General features: G+C 40.6%; 1 protein-coding gene across 2 annotated transcripts in view; it reads right to left on the minus strand.

The window, feature by feature from the left end:
• Positions 1–400: 400 nt before the first annotated feature.
• Positions 401–12,279, minus strand: part of RBM25 (RNA binding motif protein 25) — a 73,745-nt gene continuing 61,866 nt past the window's right edge. For both annotated transcript variants that reach the window (XM_011983105.1, XM_011983106.1), the window contains 5 exons: positions 10,902–11,226; positions 10,255–10,529; positions 9,810–9,908; positions 7,438–7,485; positions 401–2,057 (listed from right to left, as the gene is read on the minus strand). In XM_011983105.1, coding sequence (XP_011838495.1) covers positions 1,965–2,057; positions 7,438–7,485; positions 9,810–9,908; positions 10,255–10,529; positions 10,902–11,226 — 840 coding nt within the window. In that variant the 3' untranslated portion in view covers positions 401–1,964. The remainder of the gene's footprint in view (positions 2,058–7,437; positions 7,486–9,809; positions 9,909–10,254; positions 10,530–10,901; positions 11,227–12,279) is intronic.

The raw sequence follows: 12,279 nt of genomic DNA on the forward strand, positions 1-12,279 counted from the left end.
ATGGCGTAAACCCGGGAGGCGGAGCTTGCAGTGAGCTGAGATCCGGCCACTGCACTCCAGCCTGGGCGACAGAGCGAGCCTCCGTCTCAACAACAACAACAAAAAGAAAACCAAAAAGAAAAGACAGACACAATAAACTGCTCGAACAAGGTCTTAGGCTGGGGGTGTGTCTGAGAAAAGACTGAAAAATAAACGAAAATGGCAAGGGGCATCTTTTCTGAAATTTTCCGTCGAGAAACCAGAATTTAAAATAAAAAAGAGGCATTTCCATAGATGTATAGTAGATTCATCCAAAATAATGTAAATGGCTTCCTTGACCTTTAGATACCAATAGTCATAAAAATCAAGTCCATAAAAAATTCAGCCCATATTTTTAAGTTTTCTAGTATGCACCACACAATTACAACATGATGCCATTTATTTACATGATTCTGAAAGAACATGAGTCCCCAGGATCAAATATATACATTTTTAATATTTGAAATATTTACATAATGGAACCACATCAGGGTTCGAGGGTAAGAACAGTGTTTTCAAATGTCCTCTCGAGGTGTTTAAAAAAAAAAAAAAAAAAAATCCAGTAATCCAAAGCTCACATTATGCTTTTCTAACAGGCCAATCTTTACCTTTCTTTTAAATAAGTATTCAGACATGGGAACAGCTGCATCTAATTTGTGTGAAAAGCTGTTTAAAACTTGTTACATTTTCAGGTAATTTTACTCCCTGGTGAAATTCTGATCTACAACAAAGAAAACCCCAGGAATTTCTCTCAGCACATCATCAGTATAGTTTTAAACATTAATGAGCCAAGGTAAAACAAGATATAAACCTTCTACAAGACAAAAATGAAAACAAAAAGTTAGTGGTTGGTAACTGCCTTGAATGATTTACCTTTATCCGTAAATAAGATGTAAACTTACAAATTGCCGAGCAGAATACCTATCATGTTTGTAAAACTCTCATTGTCTGTCAATTTGCCTAATTTTACTTCATTTTTTTGTTTTGTTTTAAAGGGGGTTTTCACTTACACTTTTGGTGTGATGAACTTTTTGTTAAATAAAGGGATATAACAGATTTCAACTAAGGACCAATTAGTGCAAAAATGCATTAAATACAACTCTCCAGTATTTTAGGATATGCCTCATTTCTGAACAATAAAATTAAAGGGAAAAATCACTATGATCCACATTCCTTTAGAAGAGAAGCTGAAGCAGCCAGCTTATTAAAAAGAAAACCCCATCCAGTTAGCAGACTATTGCTCACGATACGAAAATACCATGCTCTGGGAAACTAATAACCTAATTATAACAGACATTTTAGGTTGGAACAGTATCATTTTTCCTTTACAATTCTATTCTTTAGTTAGGAAATGTTTTAAGGACCCCACCAAAGCAAGTTAGGGAAAAGAAAGACTTTTACACATACATTCACAAACACATTCATACAGAAATACAGTAGGAATGGATTGTCTGCTAATTTTTGCATTCCAATTTTAAACTCCATGCCTTCACAAGGGCTTGCCATTTCTGATCAAAAGAGAGTGGGAGTGGTTAATAGTTTATGACTGGTGTTTTCAATTAAAATTGTTCATGTTGGTTCCTATACAGTACATTTCAATATTAAGTGCAATTCTGCAAAATAATTGGGGAGTCGTTTTAATATTTACAAGAAACAAATCAGCAGAACAAGATTATTATTAGATAGGCTGTGTACAGTAGCTGCGGCTTATAAAACATACCAGTAATTTGTACCTGGAGAGTATAAAGAGAACCAAGGATTCAGATGACTTTACAACCAAGGGAGTACACAGGGCAACAACAAATTAGAGGACCAAAAAATTCACATTTGCTACAATAAAAAAAAATTACAAATCTCACAATGTCTTCAAAGACAAAGAAAAATTCAAAGTCCTTAAAAGGGTGGCGAAGAAGAAACCTGAAATGGAACTCTTAATATAAAAAGTTTTACTTCACAAGACCAATTTTCTTGGCTTCTGTTTCATATATCAATAATCTCCACATTTTGACTATAAAAACTTCTGCTTCTTCATCAAGTACCTAAAGAGGAAACAAAACAGCAACACATGTAAGAGAAGCAATCATCAACATCTGCCAACAACAGTGACCAGTATAAAGTTTTTTATCCACTGACAATAAGCACTTATTACTTAAATGCCAGTTAAGATTGGTTTAGTGGTGGGGCATGGTGGCTCACACCTGTAATCCCTGCACTTTGGGACACTGAGGCGGGCAGATAACAAGGTCAGGAGATTGAGACCATCCTGGCTAACACGGTGAAACCCCATCTCTACTAAAAATATAAAAACTTAGCCAGGCGTGGCAGCCTGTGCCTGTATTCCCAGCTGCTGGGGAGGCTGAGTCAGGAGAATGGCGTGAACCCGGGAGGTGGAGCTTGCAGTGAGCCAAGATCACGCCACTGCACTCCAGCCTAGGCGACAGAGCAAGACTCCATCTCAAAAAAAAAAAAAAAAAAAGTTTTAAGGTTGTTTTGAGGGGATAAATGAGATTCTGTATTGTTATTACATAGTTGTATATTTCGTTCTTCTTAAATTACTACGTTCTTTATAACACGTATTTGTTTTCCTTAGAAAGTAGTTTTACTTTCACTAAAATGACTTAAAGAAAATTTGTCCAGTGTGAGAAATGTATTATTAATAAATAGTAAATGGGCCGGGCACAGTGGCTCACACCTGTAATCCCAGTACTTTAGGAGGCTGAGGCAGGCGGATCACCTGAGGTCAAGAGTTCAAGACCAGCCTGGCCAACATGGCAAAACCCCATCTCTCCTAAAAATACAAAAATTAGCTGGGTATGGTGGCAGGAACCTGTAATCCCAGCTACTTGGGAGGCTGAGGTAGGAGAATCGCTTGAACCTAGAAGGCGGAGGTTGCAGTGAGCCAAGATCATGTCATTGCACTCCAGCCTGGGCAACAAGAGCGAAACTCCTCGTCTCTAAATAAATAAATAGTAAATGTAAATTACCAACAACAAAAAAAATCATTCAAAATTCCATGGCTTACTAAACACAAACAGTACAATATTTTTGTGATCCCCCTTTTATTCTTTTATTTTACCTTTACAGATACTGCATTTATACACGTCTGACAAAACTACTTCCCAAGGAAACCACATGCTTTTCATAAAGAACATAGTAATTTAAAAAGAACTAAACAAATACACAATTACATAATAACAATACAGAATTTCATTTATCCCCCAAAACACAACCTCATAAACTTTTTTTTTCCCCCTGGAGACAGGATCTCTCTTGTCACCCAGCCTGGAGTACAGTGGCGTGATCATGGTGCACTGCAGCCTTGACCTCCCAGCCTCAAGTGATCCTCCCACCTCAGTCTCACCAGTAGCTGGGACTAGAGGTGTGCACCACTACTCCTGGCTACATTTTTGTGCTTTTTAAATAGAGACAGGGTCTCCCTGTGTTGCCCAGGCTGGTCTCAAACTCCTGGGCTCAAGCAATCTGCCCACTGTGGTCTTCCAAAGTGCTGGGATTACAGGTTTGAGCTGCTGTGCACAGCCCAACCGTGCCATCTTAACTAGCATTTATTGTGTACTCGACACTAAAGTGAACATTAAATGAGGATATAAGTAGTACAGTGTTCAGAATACAGTAAACAGAATAAGCAAACACAATCATCATCACGGGGCACACATGACTACTAAGTAACAAGTCTTCCAGTGGTGGACGAGGAAATTGTCTTCCTCTCTACTTGTGAATTAGGGTCCTTGTGTCCCCATCACTATTCCTGCCATCATCCCATACACACATCTGGCCCTCTACATTATGGCTGCTGTGAGGTGAAATGGACTACTCTGCTCCCTTCTAAAGGGGGCAGCTATGACTGTGCTCCAGAAGTGTGGCCTAGAGTTGCCAGGTCTTCATAGAGGAGGCTTGTGGTAGGAATTTAGAGTACTCAATCTCTAGTCAGACTACATAGGTTCAAATTCTCTAGTCAGACTACATAGGTTCAAACTGCAGTGCTGCCTCTTACTCAGCGATAGGTCCTTGGTTGGGTTACTTAACCTGAGCCTCAGTTTCCTCCTCTCTAAAGCGGAGGGGATGTAGCTACATACCATAGCAGTAGGTACTAAGTGGGAATTAAAAGAGATGGTATGTAGTTAAGTGCTCCGAAAAGTGGCTGGTATATAACAAGTACTTAATAAATACCTAGGAGAAGGCTGGGCACAGTGCCTCACGCCTCTAATCCCAGCACTTTGGGAGGTCTAGGTGGGCAGATCACCTGAGGTCAGGAGTTTGAGACCAGCCGGACCAACATGGTGAAACCCATCTCTACAAAAATTACAAAATTTAGCCAGGCGTGGCTAAATTTTAGTCTCTACAAAAATACAAAAATTAGCCAGGCGTGGAGGTGGGCACCTGTAATCCCAACTACTTGGGAGGCTGAGGCAGGAGAACTGCTTGAACCCAAGAAGTGGAGGTTACAGTGAGCCAAGATCATGCCACTGCCACTCCATACAGCCTGAAAAACAGAGCAAGACTCTGTCTCAAACAAACAAAGAAATTAAAAAAAAAAAAAGAAATGTGTCGCTTTCTCAATGATGGCAATTAATTAAAGAACTTTTGATCAGATTTCTATGAGCCAGATTTGACCTTCGTTTTAAGAACTCTGTTGTAACACTAATCCACATCTGAGTCACACTTCAGGGAGATGTAGGCACAAAATGCAACCAAACTTCATTTAATTTACATAAAATGAAAAAGATACAATAGAAAGAAGTCAGACTTTTGTTCAGAGTAAAACAGTACTCAGGCTAAAAATTCAGTCTCCTCATTTATTCAAGAAATATTTACAAGGCCCCTGAGCTTTTTAGCAGAGCTGTTTGACAACACTAGCTCAACTGGTTTCCTCTCATTCTAATCAACAATGAGCCACAAAATCATAAACAGTGGTCTAAATACACTACAAATATCAATGTATTACAACAGATCAAAAAATCTAAAATTAACACTGACATGTAATCTTTACTGTGATAGGAACTCTGCTGAGGCCAAACACTGGAACACTGTTTCATTTAAAACATGTCTTCACTCAGGCCTAACTAGGACACCCTCTATTCCAAGAAAAACAGGGCTGGAAGCTTCAGGAAAGTTCAGAATCCAGCCCTAAGGACTGAAATCTATTCACATTTCTCCTTTCCTCTGAGGCAATGAAGTTTTCACAAATGTTTTATCAGGTGTTCTAAACGACAGCTGCATCAAGCTAGCTAGGCAGCAGAATAACATTCTAAAACCAGAATGTTATCTGGCTTTAGACACCATAAAATGCCTGGCCACAAAGCAGCTTGAACTCACAATTCTTCTTTTTGACTATAAACCCCACTATGTCCCTCCCTGACATCTTTGGTGGCAGTTCCAACTGCAAGTACTGCCAGTCATCTACCATTTCATATCATGTTTGATGATCCTTACTTACTCATCTTCCCATTGCTGCCTTCTCGCTCTGCCCTTTGGACTCCTGTTCTATTTTATACTACACACCAACAACTAAATTAGGGTTTTCCTCTTAACAGAAAACCTCCTCTGTCTCCTAAAGCCCTGGCACTTCTCGGGCAGTCTCTCACTCTCAATGTCAGTCTCCACAGGAATGACTGGTGGGTCTTCGCTGTTTCTTTCTTGGCAAAAAAATAACAACTCCATGGACGTTCATGAGCTCTCACCACCTTATCCATTGCAAGAGCAGCTATCTGGCAAGTATCTTATCTTCCCCCCACTTAAATGAGTGCTCTGGCAACTATTTCCAGTATTTCTCTCCAATCTGACTCCTAATACCCAGGAATTTCCCACAGTCATACTGTGCACCTTGCCATCGTCTGGACTGACCTATCACACAGACTTGAACTTTCTACACTCTGACCATAACCTCTTCTTTCAGTTGTTTTATTACAATTCACCTTCCACAACTTCACTGGAACCACTAGTCCTTAATTCATTCAAACCACCAGCTCCATTCAGGTATTATTTTCTTCTCTTCCTAACTTAGAGATCATAGTTCATTCAATCTCTTGCTCAACCTTTACCATCAATTATCTTCTCCTTTCCTTGTCTCACAAAATCAGTGTTAACTACATGCTACCACTGACTGTAATCCCAAATTAAATGCAACGAGGATTTGACATTCACTGTCAGTACAACAAGTGTTTGGATACCTGTCCAAAAACCAGCATATATATACAACCTTGTGGCCAAAAAGAAGGAAATAGTGTCCTTTACAGGGTCATGGATGGAACTGGAGGCCACTATCCTTAGCAAACTAACACAGGAACAGAAAACCAAATACAGCATGTTCTCACTTATAAGTGGGAGCTAAATGATGAGAAAACATGAACCAAGAGAGGGGAACAACACACAAGGTGGCCTATCGTAGGGTGGAGGGTGGCAGGAGGGAGAGGATCAGGAAAAATAACTAATGACTACTAGGCTTAATACCTGGGTGATGAAATAATCTGTTCAACAAACCCCCAGGCACAAGTTTACCTGTGTAACAAAACTGCACATGTATCCAACTTAAAAAACACACACACACACACACAACTACATGTCTCAGTTTCTGTGGTAATCCCTGTGATGCTTAACCTAACTGCTATCAATGCCATCAGATGTTCTATCTCCTCTACCTCCATTATCGTTTCTACATATCTAATTCAAACAAGTACATCAAGGTTTCAGTATCTGTATATCTGTCTCTCTGCTACTACAGGTCATTTGTTCTACATTATGCTTCTAGCACATTGTGCTGGGCATAGGGAAAACATGAATGGAACTGGTGGAAAAGAATAAAGCCCTATTTATTTATTTAGAGATGGGGTCTCACTCTGTCACCAGGCTGGAGTGCAGTGGTGCAATCTCGGCTCACTGCAACCTCCACCTCACAGGTACAAGTGATTCTCCTGCCTCAGCCTCCCCGAGTAGCTGGGAATACAGGCGCACACCACCATGCACAGCTAATTTTTGTATTTTTCATAGAGACAGGGTTTCACCATGTTGGTCAGGATGGTCTCGATCTTTTGACCTTGTGATTCACCTGCCTCAGTATCCCAAAGTACTGGGATCACAGGCATGAGCCACTGCACTCAGCCCCTCAAGTTTTAATTCAGGCCTAAAAAAGATTCTGGAACAAAGGTAGGAAGTGAATCAAATTCAAAAGTGAGTTTATATAGATGTTAATTAAAATATTAATAACAGTGCATTTCTGGCCAGGTGTAGTGGCTCATGTCTGTAATCTCAACACTCTGTGAGGCTGAGGCAGGAGGATCACTTGAGCCTAGGAATTCAAGACTACCCTGGGCAACATAGTGAGACCCCATCTATATTTTAAGACAAAAAAAAAATTTTTTTTTTTTAATTAAAAGAAATAAAAATAGTGAATTTCTAACTTACCATAGCAACATCATCTAAAATGCTCTGGGGTGAACTATGAGCCATAACCTAAAGGAGAAAAATAATTGTCACATTAAAAATAAATAAAATTAACAATATAGTCAAGAAATTTTAAGGTATGAATCCTCAAATTCAGACAGGAGTTTCTTGTGACTAAGGAACCATTCTATAAATGTTTTAATTTTCAGAATATCATTCTTCAATGAAAGAGGCACCAAAACCTGGAATCTTAAATCTCTATAGCCGTCTGTAGTCTAATTTTAAGTCAAATCTGACACAAGTTTTTTTTTTTTTTTTTTTTAAGATGGAATCCTGCTCTGTCACCCAGGCGCAGTGATGCTATCTCAGCTCACTGCAAGCTCCGCCTTCTGGGTTTACGCCATTCTCCTGCCTCAGCCTCCCAAGTAGCTGGGACTACAAGTGCCTGCCACCAAGCCCGGCTAATTTTTTGTATTTTTAGTAGAGATGGGGTTTCACCGTGTTAGCCAAGATGTTAGCCAGGATGGTCTCAATCTCCTGACCTTGTGATCCGCCCGCCTCAACCTCCCGAAGTACTGGGATTACAGGCATGAGCCACCGCGCCCGGCCTTGACACAAGTTTTAATGCCACAATAATTACAAGTTAAGAGAAGGCAGAGTAAATTTACTGTTCATATCAAAAGAGCACTGCCAGCAGAAAAATACCTTAGCTATACCTTTATAGAAATACAGTGTTTCTACTATGTTAACTGTTTTATTAAAGTTAAGACTATGTTTTCAGGAGACAATGGGAAGATATACCTTAGTGGTTAAGAGCATGGATTTCAGAGGCTAGACTCAGTATACAACATAGCCAAGACACAACTTCTCCTTAAACCTCAATTTCTTCTTGTATAAAATGGGTATAACATTCATGACAGACACATTCTAACAGTGTTATGTTAAAAGAAGTTTGTTGTTTTTTTTTTGAGACAGAGCTTTACTCTTATCGCACAGGCTGGAGTGCAATGGCGCGATCACAGCTCACTTCAACCTCTGCCTCCCGGGTTCAAGTGATTCTCCTGCCTCAGCCTCCAGAGTAGCTGGGAATACAGGGGCCCACCATCATGCCCACCCTATTTTTGACTTTTTAGTAAAGACGGGGTTTTACCATGTCGGCCAGGCTGGTCTCGAACTTGTGACCACAAGTGTTCTGCCCCGTTGGCCTCCCAAAGTGCAGGAATTACAAGGCTTGGGCCACTACTTTGCTAACACTTTATAGAACTTCATCTTCGGCTAGCGTGATGGCTCACGCCTTGTAATCCCTGCACTTTGGGAGGCCAACGCGGGCAGATCACTTGAGGTCAGGAGTTCGAGACCAGCCTGGCCAACGTGGTGAAACCCCGTCTCTACTAAAAATATAAAAAATTAGCCTGGTGTAAACCAAACACTGCATGTTCTCACTCACAAGTGGGAGCTGAACAATGAGAACACATGGACACAGGGAGGGGAACATCACACAGCTGGGCCTGTCGCAGAGTTGGGGGCTAAGGGAGGGAGAGCATTAGGAGAAATACCTAATGTAAATGATGGGTTGATGGGTGTAGCAAACCACCATGTTACACCTATGTAACAAACCTGCACATTCTGCATATGTACCCCAGAATTTAAAGTATAATTAAAAAAAAAAGAAAGAAAGAAAGAAAAAAAAATTAGCAGGGTGCGGTGGCATGTGCCTATAGTTCCGGCTTCTTAGGATCCTAAGGCAGGAGGATCACTTTAGGCTGGGCATTCAAAGCTGCAGTGAGCCATGATTGCGCCACTGCACTCCAGCGTGGGGGACAAAGCAAAACTCCGACTCAAAACAAAAAACAGCAACAACAAAAAAAAACAAACAAAACACAATATCTGCCGAGAACACAGCCTGTCAGTCAATAAACACTGATCGTTACTATGATACGAAACGAACTATTTTCATCCTATCCGAAGGATGGGTGACTGACAAAGGAGTTGATAGCAAAAGCTACTGGCTATGTCCATAAAATCTCAACATAATTATTCTAACCAAGACAAGAAGAAGATGGCATAGCATTCTCAGGGGCAGAAAGAGAGCACACAATTGACAGTAACCAGCAATTCCACCCTCCTTAACCCACAGAAAGAAAAACACGTGGTGTGCAGAGTCTGAAGTTAGATGGAAGGGTTCATTAAAACAGACATAAATCTGCATCTACTGCAGTGAATAATGAAACACACCAAAAATAAAAATAACTTCTAAAAAGCAGATATAAATCACTTAATTGAACCTAAACCATCATGCAACTTGACTCTGTAAAATTTCTGCTCTTTTAAAAAGTGTCTAATATTTTAATATATAAAATAAAAGCTGGCATGGAAGAGAATAGAAGACTAACCTTAGAACAAACAAAATCAACTAATGTAGCTTCCTCTTCACCTATATATTCTATGATTTTCTTATTAATCCATGGTCTAATTCGACGTTCCATCAGTATCTACAAAACAAAGCATGGTTACTGAATTAAAGAATTGTAACTTGCGATCACAGTTATTAAAGCTTCGTGATTTTTCCTGAGACTAAAATATGTTAATTCACAAGCTGAACTAAGACAGATATGTATCAAGATACAATCATCTGCTTTTAATAAGTCTTCAAGTACCACCAAAAAATTTTCCATTATTACTAATTTCTTGACCATGGCATTGAGTTGGTGTCAAGATGATCATCCCTACTTATTTGTCATTAATAGAATCAAACGAGGTTTTTTTTCTTTCAAATGAATTTTTATGGCATATTCCAACTGTTCCCAATAACATGATGAAATATAATTTCCTACTCACAGAATCCACAATAGACCAATCCAGGGGATAAGCGAAGAGCTCAGGTTTGGCTGTAGGGATTTTCTCAATGAGACTCTTAATGTGTTTACGCTTTTCTTCAGTGTTTACAGTGCCTTTGGCTGCATTTTTATCATCTTCACCATAATCCAAGGGAACCAGTTTCCTTTTTCGGGGTACGTCATCACTGTCTTCATCCTCAAATTTGTTAAAGACACTATCTACAGGCAGTTTCTTTCTCTTCACAGAATTAGGCTGACCAGGACTATTGGAAGCACCTACAGTAAAAACACTCTCTTAGTATGATGACTTAATTTCCAAATGTTTCATTTTACAACCCACCATCCCTCAAAAGCAACGCAAAATATACTTCCACAAATCTTAGAGAAAGATCCCAACTGTAAAAAATAACTCACTACTCACAAGTGCTAGAAAATTAAACTTTTCACTTCTTCTCAGAACTCGAGGCAGCTGCAGATATAGGAGCACTAGTAAAACTATGAAAACAATCGTGAGCTAGAAAGGCATTTTTTAGTAATCTTCTATCTACCTAACCAAGCACAAATATATATTTTTTTCCTTAAAGCACAATACAGGTATTTGCAGGGGTGAAGGGAAGAAAATAAAGAAGGAAGGAAATGCTAACGTACCCAGTTTAAGACTTAGTCCTATTTTTGGCCTATGCTCCTCAGGTTGCTGTTGATCTGGTGAGTTTTCATGAGGAATAATAATACCACAGGGAGACTCATCCCCAGGAGTGTTAGGTGTTGCATTGCCACTGGCAGAGGAAACAGACGGAGCAGAGCTGATGGGCCTCAGAGTAGGTTTCAGACAAGGCTTTTGCTCTGGCTCCTCTTCCTCTTCCATGGGTTCTTCTCGTTTTTCTTCTTTTTCTTGCTTTTCTTCTTCCTCCTCTTCTGATTCTGGCTCTTGCTTTATTTGTGGCTGCCTGCGCCTCTCAGCCTCTTGTTCCATCTAAAACCAAAACAATAATCTGATTAACTACAACTCTACACCATTCAACTTGATTTTTGTTTTACATTATCTCTTGTAAAATGTCTTTATGAAAAGAGAAAAAGCCAGGCGTGGTGGCTCACGCCTGTAATCCCAGCACTTTGGGAGGCCGTGGCAGGCAGATCACCTGAGGTCAGGAGTTTGAGACCAGCTTGGCCAACATGGTGAAACCCTGTCTCTACTGAAAATACAAAAATTAGCCAAGTGTGGTGGTGTGAGACTGTAATCCTAGCTACTCAGGAAGCTGAGGCAGGAGAATCGCTTGAACCTGGGAGGTGGAGGTTGCAGTGAGCCTCGCAGAATTGCACTACAGCCTGGGCAACAGAGCAAGACTCCATCTCAAAAAAAAGAAAAAGGAAAAAAAAAAAGGACATGGGCAGTGGCTCAAACCTGGGTAAAACAGGAAAATCCCATCTCTACAAAAAAGTATAAAGAAGTTAGGCACTCTGCTCATACTTGTAAGTGTCCCAGACACTCAGGAGGTAGAGGCCTGAGGACCACTTGAGCCCAGGAGGCAGAGGGTGCAGTGAACCAAGATTCCACCACTGCACTCTAGCCTAGGCAACAAAGCCAGACTCTGTCTCAGGAAAAAAAAAAGGCCGGGCACGGTGGTTCGCGCCTGTAATCCCAGGACTCTGGGAGGCCAAGATGGGCGGATCACTTGGGGTCAGGAGTTCAAGACTAGCCTGATCAACATGGTAAAACCCCGTTGCCACTAAAAATACAAAAATTAGTCAGGAGTGGTGGCGCATGCCTGTAATCCCAGCTACTCGGGAGGCTGAGGCAAGAGAATTCCTGGAGCCTGGGAAGCGGAGTTTGCAGTGAGCCAAGATGACACCACTGTACTCCAGCCTGGGCGACAGAGCGAGACCCCGTCTCAAAAAAATAAATAAATAAAAATAAAAATACAGGCCGGGCGTGGTGGCTCAAGCCTGTAATCCTAGCACTTTGGGAGGCCGAGACGGGCAGATTACGAGGTTAGGAGATCGAGACCATCCTGGCTAACACGGTGAA

Source organism: Mandrillus leucophaeus, unplaced genomic scaffold (genome assembly GCF_000951045.1).
Source record: "Mandrillus leucophaeus isolate KB7577 unplaced genomic scaffold, Mleu.le_1.0 Scaffold246, whole genome shotgun sequence".
NCBI classification, from domain to species: domain Eukaryota; kingdom Metazoa; phylum Chordata; class Mammalia; order Primates; family Cercopithecidae; genus Mandrillus; species Mandrillus leucophaeus.